The sequence below is a fragment of the Muscardinus avellanarius genome (assembly GCF_963383645.1).
Source record: "Muscardinus avellanarius genome assembly, chromosome: 15".
Classification (NCBI taxonomy): domain Eukaryota; kingdom Metazoa; phylum Chordata; class Mammalia; order Rodentia; family Gliridae; genus Muscardinus; species Muscardinus avellanarius.
Genome location: NC_137801.1, coordinates 73,161,862 through 73,177,851, shown reverse-complemented (window position 1 = coordinate 73,177,851; position 15,990 = coordinate 73,161,862). Strand labels below are relative to the sequence as shown.

Sequence of the window (15,990 nt, the reverse complement as noted above, 5' to 3'; positions counted from 1 at the left end):
TGCATGGTATGGTGCTTGACAAGTCAACTAGGTTTTCTGAATTTTAAAATACTTTCCCCACTGTCCCAAACAGGGTTGTTTCCCATCTTGTCCTGCTGCCTCTCCTGTCCTTGGGTCCCACACATTGACCTGATCTTCACATACTCTCTACCCCTCTACCTGCCACCACCACACCACCATTAGTGGTCCTGATTTTTACAAGGTCTTTATACACCTGCCCAGGTTGATCAGGGTGTGGGAACTGGGCATCTGGTTGCTTCTTGGGAAGGGCAAAGACTGCCCTTGATTTGGGAAATTTGCTAACCTGTTTATGGGAAAAGCACCTCATATGTGTTCATTCCCAGAGAGTGCCAGAAAGAGGTTACCCAAGTGCCAGGATTTCTGTGTGTCAGCACCTGTGTAGGCATCTGATACATTCCTTGCCCCTCCCTCTTGCTCAAATACTAGGGCCTTTCTATCTGATCATATTATAAAAGACCTACCACTACCTGCATAACAAGACACCTCAGACTCTGCCAGCAGGTAAGTGCCACTACAGAAGGAGAACACCTCTGACATGAGATGTTCCCTTTATATCTTGGAAAAGATACAGGGTGGTTTCTGTGCCAACGTCCTAGAAGTACAGGAAGCTTCAGCACCAGTTGAAGTTGCCTTGAGATAGTGGATCCGTAAAATGCCCAAACTCTCAGGAAAAATATTTGAGGGTTTGGGTGACTTGGAGGATCTGCTTGCTTTCAAGAATTCAGAGGCAGGAGGCTCCAAGACAGTAGGTGCTCTGTTCTCTACCTTTAGAGCCCTCTTCTGTGTGTTCTTTAGTACAGATTGTTGACTTGCTCCTTAAGCAAGAGACGGTTTCTCAGCATGGCTCAGGACAACTCGTGCTTGATGCTGATATCATGCCTGATGTTCCTGTCTCTAAGCCAAGGTGAGCGATTCATGCCAGGTTCCCCCCCAGCCTAGACCTCAAGCCTTCCCTTGATCCCAGTGCATATTGATCTACTTGGGAAAATGCAGTTAAAATCATGGGTGTTTTATCCATATTTGTTATTGCTGCTCTAATCCCATTCAAAGATATCCTCACCATAACCATATTAGGGAGTCTTGGATAGAATTTAAAACTGTACTTTGTCTATGATCCTTGTGGCTGGAGTTAATTCATCAGATTATATCTAGATCTGCTAGTAGGTTCCTATGTAGAGAGTCCCGAAATACATGCAGAACTGAGAAGAATCTTTTACAGGGCAAGCCAAGAGAGGCTTGAAAAAGATCAAAGTCAGAGCACAAGAAAAGAAGGGGGGGAACGTTATCACCCAGTTCATTTTGAGGTCTTATCTTGAGGCAATGAAGCCTCAGAGAGACTAAAGGGCAATAATGCAGGAAGGCAAAAGCCAGCAATGACTCCAAGCCCATAGTGTCTTTATATTCTTTTAAAGGAACCCGGGAAACTCCTACCCCATCTTCCAGCCTTTGCCCTGCCCTATGATTCTTCTGTAATTACCTTTCCTTTCCCAGGCCAGGAGGTTGAGACAGATCTGCCCTCTGCCCGGAACAGATGCCCAGAAGGCACGAATGCCTATGGCTCCTACTGCTACTACTTTTACCAAGACCATTTGACCTGGTCTGATGCAGACGTATGTGAGGAAAGCCATGTGGGGGGAAGGGGGAACGTGGTTAGAGGCCTTCACCATTTTCTGGTGCCTTCTGTGGCTTTAATGGAATCAGAAGGATCACTTACTTATCCCATCCATCACCAGCCCAAATCTCTTTCCTCTGCTTTGCCTGTTCCTTCTCTACTTTCCCAGCATGGGTTGCTGCTGGAGAGTGACAACATTATCAGGAACATTTTCTGTGCTGTTCTTTTTCTGCCACATCTCTCAAAAGATGTGCCAGGTCCTCTCAGGAGGACCCAATGTATTGCTCAATTATTTTTTTCTCTAATGAGTGTTCCATTTTCTTTTCCCCACAGCTCTTATGCCAGAACATGCATTCAGGTTATCTGGTATCTATTATCAGCCAGGCTGAGGGCAGCTTCGTAGCCTCTCTGATTAAGGAGAGTGGTACTTCAGACACCAATGTGTGGATTGGACTCCATGACCCCAAGCAGGTCGGTCTGCAATCTCTTCTATCACCTAATGATCAGGTTTGAAAGGAAAGTGGGAGAACTAGGCATGACACCTCAAGAACCAGCTCTTAGAATTTCCACATAAAAGCAGCCTGTCTATAGCTTCTATAACACAAGGGGTGTGAAGTTCACTATAGGTTTTTGGAGAGAGAGATGAAGCCTCCATTTTCAGGTTTTCCAGGCATTCATGGATGCCATCATTCTGTCTACCTCCAACAAGCATTTTTGTGTGTCACCTCTTACCTATTTTATTATTCTCTATGTTAGCATATTTCTCTTTGCAGACTATGTAAAGAAAGGGATGAGTAGAGAAGGAGCTACTGCTGGCTTTTGGGGAAACGGGCCTTATACCAAATGAGATAGTAATATCCAGTAGTATACTGGATTATAAGGGCTGTGCATCTCAAAAAGGAAAAAAATTAGAATGATTTTCTGTAATATAGGGCCCTATAAAATTGAGAACACTTACTGTTTGGTGGAATAGAGTGAGGAGTTCAACATTCCTATAAGGGAAAAAGCTTAGAGCAAAAGTGAATAAAACAACAGCAATATGATATTTGGGGGTGGGGATAAAGGTGGGGACATTGAGTTTATCTTCATCATATATCTTGGCCTGTTTCTGAGTGAACATATGCTAGGTGTTTCTATCTCTTTCTGTCTGACCTCTGTCCCTATTCTGGCCCCTGCCTTTTAGAATCGCCGCTGGCACTGGAGCAGTGGGTCCTTGTTCTCCTACAAATCCTGGGCCTCTGGATTCCCAAAGACTACCAACTGTGGTTACTGTGCAAGTCTGACTTCAAGCTCAGGTAAGAGGCTGAGAAACCCACACTTGTCACCATCCTTTCCTACTTAACTCTGGGAATAGATCTGGGGATGTGAAGAGGGCAAAAACAGCTCTTCACCCAAGAAATGGGAGAATGTTTCCCTTTGTTTCTTGTTCTCAGTCCTAGAGCCAGGAGGGGGTCAATCATTTAGATTCCCTCAATCTGACTCTTCTCATTGGCTTGTAGGATTCAAGCAATGGAAGGATGACAATTGTCAGGCCAAGTTCTCCTTTGTTTGCAAGTTTAAAGGCTAAAGATACCTCAAAACTGGTCCTGAAATGAGAATGGACCATCTCTCCAACCCAAGCAAGGCCTCTCCTGCCCCACTGAACTTCAGTATCGTTACCTACCCCAAGATCTGGAGCCCTAATACAATGGAAATAAACCTGTTTTCCCCTGTTGTGCTGTCTTTTGTATCCACTAAGTCCACTGCCAGTGTTTCAGGGGTTGGGATGGAAGTGGTTGGAACACTCTACATCTTGATTTGGCCTACCTGCTTTTAAAACTCCACCTACACAATATGCATGTCGGCTTATAAACCTGTTATGCACTTGCTTGTGATGAGCTTAAGAACATGAAGCTTTCACCTACAGCCCATATATTTTCATGGACTCACTGTGATTGAGAGGACTTATTATGTTATTGTTTGTGGATGGCTGGGATGCTCTAATGGTGATCCAGTGCTTTGGTTCTAGTGGTTTTGTTTGGTGCTCTAGTGGTGTTCACATACTTGAATTCTAAGGAAGCCATAATCTGCACTCAGTTAAGCAAGTTAAAACCATAGCTGAAGTAATAATTTAGGAATAATTGTCGGGTCAAGAGTGCTGAATGAATTGGTAGTGGAAAGACTTGGATGTCATCAAAGTTTGCTAAGTGGCATTCCTTAAATAAATTAATTAGCCGGGCGTGGTGGTGCATGCTTGTAATCCCCGCGCTTGGGAGGCTGAGACAGGAGGATCACACGGGTTCGAAGCCAGCCTCAGCTGCTTAGTGAGGCTCTCAGCAACTTAGTGAGACCCTGTTTCCAAATAAAATATAAAAAAGGTCTGGGAGTATAGCCCAGAGGTAGAAAGCCTCTGGGTTCCACCCCCAGTAACACACACACACACACACACACACACACACACACACACACAAATAAATTAATTAATTAATATGTGATAAATTAGGTAAAATATTCAGGAATATGTTACCTCTTTAAAGTTATTGTCTCCAAATATAGTCAAATTCTGAAGTATTGAGGGTTGTAATTTTAACAAATTAAGTTTTTTGGGTGGTACTGGGGTTCCTGGAAACCCCTCTACCTCCGGGCTACACTCCGAGACCTATTTTTTTATATATATTTTTATTTGGAAACAGGGTCTCTTAAGCCAGCATGACTGGCTTCAAACCAGCACGGTCCTCCTGTCCTGCCTCCCAAGCACAGGGATTACAAGCATGCGCCACTACGCCCGGCTAACAAATTAATTTTTAAAGGACATAATTTAGCCCCAAATACCAACTGTATCAACAATAGGATTAAATGAGATTTGGTAAAACAATCTAATAAAAGGGCACATATTGTCAGTTTTTGAATTATAACAACAACAACAAAAAATGAGACCCATTTTACATACACATGTATTCATAGGAGACATGACTTATATTAAAAAATACAAAAGGATGGGAAAGATACATCACATAAATAGCAACTATAGAATGCTGAATATTCTGTATTAATATAAGACATATTAGACTTTGAAACAAAGGTTACTAGAGAAAAAGAGAAGCAATTATGTTATGATGAAATGATTAATGCTTCTAAAAGATATAATAATTATATACTTACATCCATGCAACAAAGAGTCCTACATGAGGCAAAATCTGATACAATTTAAGGGAGAAATAGGTAATTCAATTATAGTAGTCATAGACTCCAATAGACCACTTTTGATAATGAATACAACACATAGATCAAAAAGGATGTAAAACATTTGTAAATACAAATTGCAAATCAACCATACAGCAAAAAACTCTATGGAATCTTTCACCCCACACCAGCTAATCACATATTCTTCTCAAGCAATCAAGAAACATTCTCTAGAATGAACCATCTGCTAGCAATGAAAAAAATTTAAATGACATCAGGAAAAGGATTTCATTGCAAAAACATCAAAATGAATAAAATTTGGGAGTATCCATTTTTAAAAAGAAGTACAAACCATGTACATGGGAAGTTATCAAACACTGTTATATGAAATTAGAAAATAGCTAATAGAGAGATATATCATGTTCATAGATCTGAAGACCTGACATAAAGGTGGAAATAGGCTCCAGATTGATCTACAGAAGTATCCCAATCCCCATCAAAGTTCCAGCTGTCCCTTTTGCAGAAATTGACAAATTATATTAAAATGCATATGGAAGTTCAGAGTAGCTAAAACAACATTGAGCTAGAATAGCCAAAATATAAAATACTTTTGATAAAGAATAATGTTGGAGGACTTTAACTTCCAGATTACAAAACTCACTATAAAACTACTGTAACTAAGATTGTGGAGAACTAGCATAGAGATAAACACATATCAGAAGTATAATATTCAGAGCTCAGAAATAATCTTGTATTTAGAGTTTGTATTTTTTTTTATCATTGTGTCCTGGTAATTCAATGGGGAAAAATATTTTTTAGCAAGAATGGTGCTGGGTCAACTGTATATCTAGGTGCTAAACAATGAGTTTGGTCCTACTTTTTACACTGTACATAGAAATTAATTTAACATGCTTCATAGACTTTTATTTAAAAGCTAAATTTATCAAACACTCAGAAGAAAGCATACAATTAACTTTGATTTTGTATTGGGCAAAAGTTTTTTTAGTTATGGCATCAAACATACAGACCAAGAAATATATGTATACTATGTTTCTTCATCAAAAATTTAAAAATTTGTGCTTAAAGTGACACAATTATTAAAAAGAAAGACAATTTACAGAATGTTAGAATATGTTTGTAAATCATATATATGACAAGGGGCTGAACTATCAGATTCTACATGTCTATCTTATTCATTTATCCTTATCTATCATCTATATCTATCTATCTATCTATCATTAGTATCTACCTACCTATCTTATAACTCAATACTAGGAGACAAATACCCAATAAAAATTCTAAATATACATTTCTCTAAAGATGTGCAATAGCCTAAAATGACATGAATGATGCTCAGTATCATTAGACATCACAAAATGGCTGCCGGGCGTGGTGGCGCACATTTGTAATCCCCGCGCTTGGGAGGCAGAGACAGGAGGATCGCGCAGGTTCGAAGCTAGCCGCCCGTGCTGGCTTAGGAGACCCTGTTTCCAAATAAAAAATGTAAAAATAGGTCTGGGAGTGTAGCCCGGAGATAGAAGGGCTTCCAGGAACCCCAGTACCACCAAAAAAAAAAAAAAAAAAAAAAAAAAAAAAAAAAAAAATGGCCACCAAAATAAAATGAGAGTGTTTGAGCCCCTCAGTAGTACAACTAAAATCAGGAAAAGAGATCATTTATGAGGATGTAGAGAAATTGCAATCCTCTCACATAGCTGGTGTCAAGAGTACAAGAAAACAACTGATTTGGAAAACAACTTAACAGTTTTTAAAAATGTTAAGCATAGAGCCGGGCGTGGTGGTGGTGGTGCACCCTTGTAATCCCTGCACAGAATTATTTTTGTAATCCCTGCTTAAGCCTCGCTGGCTTTAGAGACCCTGTTTCCAAATTTTTAAAATATATGTATGTGTGTGTGCGTGTGTGCATATATATATATATATATATATGTAAATATATATATATGTACATATATGGACATATATACGTATATACGTATATATGCATATACATACATATATATATATATATATATATATATATATATATATATATATATATAAAATATATAATAGTTCTGGGAGTGTAGCCCAGAGGAAGAAGGGTTTCCAAGAACCCCAGTACTGCCCCCCAAAAAAGTTAAGCTAAAGGGACCTATACAACTCAGCAATTCTATTCCTAGGGATCTACCAATTAGGAATGAAAACAAATGCCCACACAAAAACGCATACAAATGTTCATAGTGGATTGCTCTGAATAGAAAGAAATTGGAAATAAACATTCATCAAATTGATGAATGGCTGCTTTCCATACCATAATCTCCATACACTGGTATTCAGATCCTCCTGACCTGGTGACTCTAGATTCTGACAAAGAGACTATGTCAAAAGTGACATAGAGGTCACTTATGTGATTATGTTATAAAAAGAATGTGATTATATTTTGAACACTAAGAGCCTGCTTGACACCTGGTTTCAAAGGCACATCTTGATTTCTGACCTTATTCTTTGGGACTCCAACATCTGAGATTGTAGTGGATGTAATTTGAGTTCTTCATTCCGACATATCCTCAGGTGACACAGCCCCACAATTAATATACGCATGAGTATTCAATTTGACTTAATTTGGAGAGATTATATGCTTCTTCTTCAGTTATTAACAGCTACAAATGTATTTATGTTTGTTATTTTTAAAGTGATTTTAGCGAGCTTTTCTAGGAAATTTTTTTCCTCCTTCAGCCAGGTCTGGTCCTTCTACCCATAGGAATAGAAGGAAGAGTTGACAGTGTGATTGATTCCTCCTTAGAAGTCTCAGAAGAAGAATCAGACCCCATCCACAATAAGGTGATGTGTAAATTGGTGCAGACATAAAAAATGTAGAATCTTTCCACAAGACTGAAGCTGACTTTGGACGGCTATGTCGTACAAAAATGGAGGACGTGACATGGCTTAACTAAACTTGTGAGGCTACAGAGAGAATATGACACTAACCAAAGCTTTCGTACCTAAATAGTGTTATCGATGAAAAGCTACTTTTTTAAATATCCATAGAGCAGGCTGGGGTATAGCTCAGTGGAAGAGCACTTGCCTAACGTGTGATGCCCTGGGTTTGATTCCCACCACCGAAATCAAAACAAAATGAAATGAAAACAAAAATAACCACAGAGCAAGAAAGCTGCTGGACTCTGCAGAGCAAGGCAAGGGCACCAGGTAGCAAGGTGAACGTTAGTTTTAGACTTTCTTCTTCCACTACTAGATCTTGTTCATCACTTAAACCTTCTGAGAATCTGTCTATGAGAGCTATAGGTGAACATGTGATTCTATCTACCTGTAGAATTCCATTTCTTCCAGATGTGTTAAAATTTAATAGATTTTACCCAGTGGGTTAAGTAAAGTAGCCAAGTAAAGAGCACTGGCCCTGGTGTCAATAGTTGCTGAACTTGAATCCTCAATGGACCATTTATTGTGATTACTGTGTGACCCAAGGGAAGTCATTTCTCCTTTCTGTGCCTGAATTTTCCAGTTTCTACCTAGAGAGATTATAGAAGGAGTTAATATTTTTTAATATTTCTCAGAACATCTAGATTTAAGTGTTTGTTTTATTGGGATAGAATAACAGAAACATACTAGCCTAAAAGAGAGTAATTGAAGGTATGGTGCAACATAGAGGATTGTAGCTTAAACTTTAATTGCCAAAATCAAATGTTTTTCAGAATGTTACCGGCTTTAAGAGTTGGATTCCTTTAATGAGGCACCTTCCTCCTCCTTCTCCTTGTTTTCTTCCCCCTCTCTGTATCTGGCAACAACTTTAAGTGGCTTATGAGTTGATTGGTTAATTTGGGTCAATAAGGTATGAGGTGGTGCCCCGGTTGGCTTCATTTTATTTTCTTTCATATCAGTTTCTCTGTCCAGATTATACATGGCCAGGTGACACTTCCCTGGAAAGTGTTGTTAAGAAGACAAAAAGGTCTGGTGTTCCCATTCCCCCATCCCAAGGAGGGATGCTCCACATCTTGTCCTGATGCCTTTCCTGCCCTCTGTGTCCCACACATTGTCTTGCACCAGACTCACACATCTTCCACCCTTCCTCTGCCACTGCTTCCATTAGCAGTTCTAATTTTGGGAAGGTCTCTACTCTCAGCCAGGTGACTCAGGGCTGTGGGAACAGGGCATCTGGTTGCTGCTGGGGAAGGGCAAAGCTTGCCTTTGCCTTGGAAGTTTTCCAACCTCTTTGTGGGAAGGGCTCCTCATCTCTGGTCACTCCGAGAGTATGCTGAGAACAGTCTATTTCTGGTGCCAGGATTTCTGTGTTACTGCCCTCCATAGGGCCTGTGGACTTCTGTTGTCTTTTCCTTGAAATTCAAATTCAAGGCTTTCTAACAAGAAAGAGAAACTTGGAGGAAAATAACTTATGTTTTTGGATTTGGGGAATTCACAACTTTTCTGGGAGATTCCAACTTATAATTAAATAAATCAAATAACTGGTGACTACAAAATATGTTTCTGATTGTTTGAGGATGTAAGATTTAGAATAGGGAGAGATCTGAAGCTGTTTTCTATAATAGATTTTTTTTCCTGAATTTTTTTTTTGTGTGTGTGTGTGTTCTTTATCCCTATGGATTATGCTGAGACATGAGGAAAGGAAACTTGGAAGCTCAAATCTCGCCTTTATCCTCCCAAGTCTAGATGGAATTTCATGTTATCTGACTCCATGTGACCATGGTTAGAGCCTGCTCATATCCATGCTAAGATGAGAACAAAAAGACTCCTCCTTTCCGAATTGCATTCATACATATTTGTGTTTTTGATACATGTAAAAGACAGAAATTGCAGGGTAAGGACTAGGTGCTTGGTGTTTACCATTTACCCACATACATATATATATATATATATATATATATATATATATATATATATATATGCAATCTGTAGCGATGGCCATATTCACTGGGAAGTTATTTATTGAAATTATTCAGACCTCAGATAAGTGAATGGGTTTAATATGGGGATAAAAAAAAAGTAGTCAGCAGGGTCTATGGATGGAACAGGGGAACATTATAATAAGTGAGATTAGTCAGCCACAAAACATAAGAAATGGGATGCTCTCCCTAATATGTGGAAGCTAGGGAGAAAAAGGGTCACAGGAGGAACTGTAGAAGAAGGAGGAAATAAGATAAGCAAATAAGAAGGAAGGTCTAACTGGAAATGATGGGAGGGGGGAAGAGGTAAATTCCCTCATGTACATGATGTACATTCACCAGCATATCAAAGTCAATCACTAAGCCAAACATGAGAGGAGAAAGGAGGGAGAAATGGGGAAGGAATTGGGGGAGAACTAAATGAATGATGTGTGCCTGCATGCCTCTACCATCTTGTACTCCAGTAAGATGTATGACTACAATGTGCCAATAAAAAAAATAAATAAATAAACGTTTCAGACAATTAAATGAACCTGACGAAAAACTGCTTAGCTCTTTGATCTTGGGTAAGTTACTTCGTCTTTCTTTTTTTTGAGCTCTATTTCTTCATTTATTAAAAATGGTCCTAAGACACTGCCATAATCTGGTTGTCATAGGGGTTAAATAGCTTCCTATCTGCAAAACATTTAGAACAGGGCCTGGCCCATAGAACCTGTGATAAAAGTGTGCTAAGTGAACTTAGGCTTGACTTTGAAGCAGAAAATATCTATACTATAAGTAGGTTTCATTATAGCTATAGACCATAAGCACAAGCAGAAAGACCTTCATTCATCTAGTACTTCTGAAATTCCTTTTCACTCTAGTCTTATTTTTTAATATAAGCTATTATTCATATGTCTTCTATGGATCAAAACAAGATGGAGATCAGCTTTCCATAATAAGCCCCAAATCACTATTTCAAGGGTTGGAAACAGGGGAAACCACTGGAAGATGGCAAACATCAGCTGTAGACCTGAAACTTCATAAGACTTTTTGGAAGTTTGCCAAGAGATTTTCTCACTTGGGGACCATGAATACCAGGTGTTCAGGATACTGCTTTCCATCTCAGAATACCTGAAGAATAAATTTGATGGAAGTGGCCTAACGTAAGTCTCTGTAGACCTTGCAAAGCTAGGTCAGAGGACAGGACATGAGAAGTTTGGGGACAATGGCATAAGTCTAGAAGGAATGAAAGATATGGCTTTCCTGTAAAGGGTATTACTTTAGAATCAAAATAACTGCCAGTAAAAGCCTTCAGTTATATTATCTTTCAAGTGGAGTTTGGCCAGCCGCATGTGTAAGCAATAGAGATAACTATGCTGCTATTGGGGCCATAAAGTTCTTATGGGAGAACTATGTCAATCATTATTTATTTTAATTGTGCTAATAACTACAATGAACTTTCTGCGTTTTAAAACAATAGATATTGTATGCCTAAAATGTCATTTTATGTTCAAAGTAAAGCAAAAACTTAGTAAGAAAAAAACACTGCAAAGTGCTGTTTTGGTTTTAATTGTTAAAAATTGTTTTTCATTTTAGCAAGATAAAACTCTCATGGTTACAAGTACATTGGATTCTCCTCACTGCGTATTTTAGTAACTCCAAAGAATATGACTGAATTTCTTATTTAAGAACAAAAGAGAGACATCTTTTCCTCGCTTATAAACTTTTAAGAAAGCGTAACTATACTTAGGAAATGAAATAAACAAATGGGACTAATTTTAAAAACACATATGAGCCCACTAATCAGAATAAGCCATAATAATATTTGTCAATTTTGTTTAAAATATTTGGTTTTATAAAACAATCAAGCAAAAACATTATAAATTGAAATTTTATAGTCTTTTTTATATAATCTGCCTACTTACTAAGGACTGCTCATTGTATAAAGAAGCCTGAAGGTGACTTTGTGTTCTTTTTTCCTTCATGCTATACACTGGCATCAGACCCAAGACCACTGTATTATAACCTTGGCTAAGATACTTAATTGTGTTGTGCCTTCATGTTCCATCATGTGTAAAATTGCGGTAATAATAATACTTGCTTCATAAGGTTGGTTTGATGGCCAACTGAGTTAATACATGTAGAGGTTCTATAAAATGTCTGGCACTTGTTCAACATTTAATAAATGTTGGTTATTATTATTTGGGAAAGGTCAGTGTTCTTTCTGAAGTAATAACCAAATGGACTCCTCTTCATAAATTAAGGGTCCTGTATCTTCAGAGCCTAAAGCAATCTGTGAAGCCATCCATTCCAAAGAGAAACACATCCATTGCAATAATATTGCTGTTGGGGTAGAACTCAATGCCAGTTGTTCCCTGTGTATAGGTAAAAGCTTTAGGACAATATTTGTGTGAATAATTACTTGAGTGGTTTGCTTTAGGAATGTTAACTAAAGAAAAATAGTCACACAGTCCTGAGAAACACAGCATCAATATTATAGGGCTTTTCTCTTCTGAGATTTAACACATTTGGGGCCAGAAAGGCAGAGTTTCTAGTTAAGTGGGGGCAGCGGTGCAAATACAAGTGTGGAACTGAGAGGGTTTCTGAAAGAGAGAGTTTCAAGATCACAGATTTTTCTCCCTTGAGGATGATTGGAAACTGGTTTCCGGAAGGGTACTAGAAGAAACAAGTCTGCTGTAGGGTAACCAACAAGCAGGGTAAATTTATCTTTGAGTGTTGTATTTTCCTAAGAGACAGGTTAAAACAGTACCTTTGTATCTCAGTCTTCTCTACGAGTCTCCTGAACTTCCTGGACTTATTTTAAGGCTTTCCTTGATGCCGATTCTGACCTACTCCCCAATTCCTTTGAAGCTTGGACTCCTTTTGTAAGAGACGAGATGTTTTTACAAAAAAAAAAAAAATGTTTAAACTGAAGATTTTTATAGTGGGAGGTGTCGAGTGAGAGAAAGACAAGAATGCCAGGAAGACTCTGGAAACATTCTAGCAAGATGCGAGAGAAAAGCTCCCAATGGCTTTTGTTTAATCTGGAAACTCATTTTCTACCTGAGAGAATCTGTAGGTTTCCAAACACCTTACAAACTTGGCACTTGGGCAGACATGGAGGTTTCCAGATATAAGGAAGAATAAACAGCCTGTTTTTGACTTTGAAACACTTCCAATTATTGCTTCTTCTCCATCAGGGGACAGTTTATTTGGAGAGCTATGGTGCCGGGAGCTGTCAGCCTGAAGCTGGTACGAATGCGCTACCAGCTGTTCTCACTTCGTCTCAAGATCCAGAGAGTGCCCGGGATCTTCTGGGAAGATCTCCCACTTCTCTTTCTTGGTGAGCATTCCCGGGTTTTACTCAAGGGAGAGCTGGCACTGTTCTGCAGAGCTCAGATGGGGTGGAGGGGAACTGTGGGTGCCAGGAATCTAAGTGGTGACATACCACATTTAGTCAGCCGATGGCGTGCGCATATTTTGTTTAATTAGCAGCTTTTGTAAGTCACAAGCATATGCTTTGTCACTCCTTGTTGTTTTAATGGTAAGTTATTATGTATTTTAGTGAAATCTTATGCCTTCTCTGAGCGGATTTTGCTTATAATCAGCAACTCGGCACCATATGTTATACCTGGCCCTTCCAGTACATGCCTGGGACCCTCTACCACTCTACCTAGAGCTATTCTACAAGTAGACTTCATGGGGAGAGATAGATGCATATTCTGCTGTGAGTTCCCTTATGAGGATGCAGTAGAGAATCTGACCAGAGTAAGGCCGAAGACCAAAAGAGTCCAACATGAAGAGCCAGAGACATGCTATGGTAAACTCTGGTAAAGATGCAGTGAAGTCAGAGACTCCCCAGTAGAATGGGCAGCAACAGCCTACAAAAATCAGGCCACTAAAGTCAAAGTAAAAGAGAGAGAGAGAGAGAGAGAGAGAGAGAGAGAGAGAGAGAGAGAGAGAGAGAGAGAGAGAGAGAATATGAGCCAGAGTGCGATTTGCAGGAATTGGCATGATGATGGATTGGAAAGTTGCTGAGGGCGAGGCTGCTTGTATGTGCTGCTACTCTGTTGAAATCACACCAATATGTAATGGTCCAATCAGATGATATTGTCCAGTTCACTGAAACTCAAGTTTGTAACCCAGTTCACTCTCTGGAAACCCAGTTTTTATAACTCTCCTACCAACAATGTTGTTATTCTGAGAATCCACAGTGAACACCTGCACATTCCAAGAAAGCTCTTGGTGTTGCTTGTTTTCTCAGCTTACTGATACATTTGGACCACCTAGCTAGTTCATTTTTCTTTGCTATGGACCACCTCCAGCAAATTTCTGGACCAGCTTCTTTTATGTGGCTCCTGCTCTTTACAGTGTGGTTTTTATGGAAATCATAGGCAGGGATCTATTCTTAACTGTTCCTAGTAATTATGGAGCTCTGTTTCTAAGATTTTACTGGTAGATAGAGAAAACCAACAACAGAAAGTTAATTCCAATGATGAAATATGGATATTTACATTGTACACGCCTGGACTGTATGTATAGTCCATTCCCAAAGATGTTTTCCTGCATGATCTACAGCCCAATGTGTTGAGTGAGGCCAGTTTATCTTGCCAAAATGTTAGTACTCTACAATAGTGTATCTCAAACTTGAATTTGCATTTATATTACCTGGGGATCTTGTTAAAATGCACATAATGATTTAATCAGTTGAAAATTTCTGCATTTTTAAGACGCTCCCCAAATTTTAAGTATCAAGGCCTAGAGTATTGCCTTTCTTAGAATTTAAAGCCAAACAGTGGAAGGCCTGGAAAGAAGGGACATTTCAGACCCTTAACATTAATATTTGTTTCTAAGCTCTTCTTTCCAGCTCTTAAATCCAGTTATAATTTAGAGCAGTTGGCAACAGATGCCCATTCTCACCTTAAGGCAACTCACAAGAGAATAAGGTACAACATTATAGTATATCTCAGCATTATTTATACTTAAATGACTTCATGCATGGGATATCAATTTTTTAATTTAGACTGTTTGTTGAGCTCCTAGCCAGTCTTTGTTCCTTCCTAGCTTAAAGGGAAGATTAGCCTTTGATATTTTTTTGGCAGTGCTGCAGATCAAATACAGGGCTTCACACATGCCAGGCAATTGCTCTATCACTGAGCTATGCCCCCCAGCTCTAGCCCTTGATATTTTTGGACAAATATCTTAAATAAGAACTCTCTCACTCCCTTTCTCTCTCTTCGTCAAACCTTTAAGCTCTAAGACTGTACCCCAGAATAATACCAGAATAATACCATGATCAGTCTTATGTAAAGCCCTGATGCTGAGAACCCAGCATCTCTATCTCTCTCTCTCTCTCTCTCTCTCTCTCTCTCTCTCTCTCTCTCTCTCTCTCTCTCTCATACACACACATACACGCATGCACACAAACACACACATGCACCATGTATAAACAGGAAATAATGAACAGAAGTAGGATAGTCAAAAACAACCATCCATAAAAATATATATTTCTCCATTAACAAGTAAAACAAAGTCCAGGGGCCATTATTTGCTACAGCATATCATCAGTTTACACAACCAGAACACTTAACGTTTCAGCTTAAAACATTTGAATTCAAGTTCAACAATGGCTAGCTGCTTTCGTTTGCATAGCTAATACATCCAATTTGGTGCTTTTCCTAAAAAAATAATCATTTGCCTCAAATGTGAATTCTTGTTAGCCTTTTTATCATACTAGAAAACTACTATATTAATTTTACTTTGCTGCATAACCAACTACCCCAAATGCAGTGGCTAAAAGTAAATACTTAGTATCTCATAGTTTCTATCAGTCATAAATAGCTTAGCTGGGTTCTCAGCTTCAGGCCTTTACATAAGGCTGATCATGGTATTATCCTGAGCTGTGGTCTTAGATCTTGAAGATTTGACAAAAGGAAGGTTCGATTTTAAGTTCACTGACATGGTTACTCTAAGTACTTATTTCCTCATGGGCTATTAGGATGAGGACCTCTGTTACTTGCTGTTTCCTGGATGGATTCTCTCTTCAATTCCTTGTCACATGAACATCCCAAAGTTGATCTGCATGTGCTTACAACATATTAGCTTTCTTCATCAAAGTAGATAATTAAGACAATAAGAAAGAGGGCCAACAAGAGAAGAAGTAAGAGAGAAGTCACGGACTTTGGTGACCCATCCTTTTCGTCATAATTTTTTTGGTTAGAAACAGATCACCAACTTCATCTCTTATATAAAAGGAAAGGGTTACACAATACGTGTGGTTCATTGCATTTCAAACATACC

The 15,990-nt window shown here is 38.9% G+C and overlaps 1 protein-coding gene across 1 annotated transcript; it reads left to right on the top strand.

The window, feature by feature from the left end:
* Window positions 1–861: 861 nt before the first annotated feature.
* Window positions 862–3,200, top strand: LOC308274272 (lithostathine-1-like; the record flags this gene model as incomplete). The annotated part of the gene is made up of 5 exons (XM_080711842.1): window positions 862–925; window positions 1,513–1,631; window positions 1,967–2,104; window positions 2,817–2,928; window positions 3,133–3,200. 5 exons carry the CDS (start codon window positions 862–864, stop codon window positions 3,198–3,200), a joined length of 501 nt encoding a protein of 166 aa, XP_080567968.1.
* Between the last annotated feature and the right edge of the window lie 12,790 nt (window positions 3,201–15,990).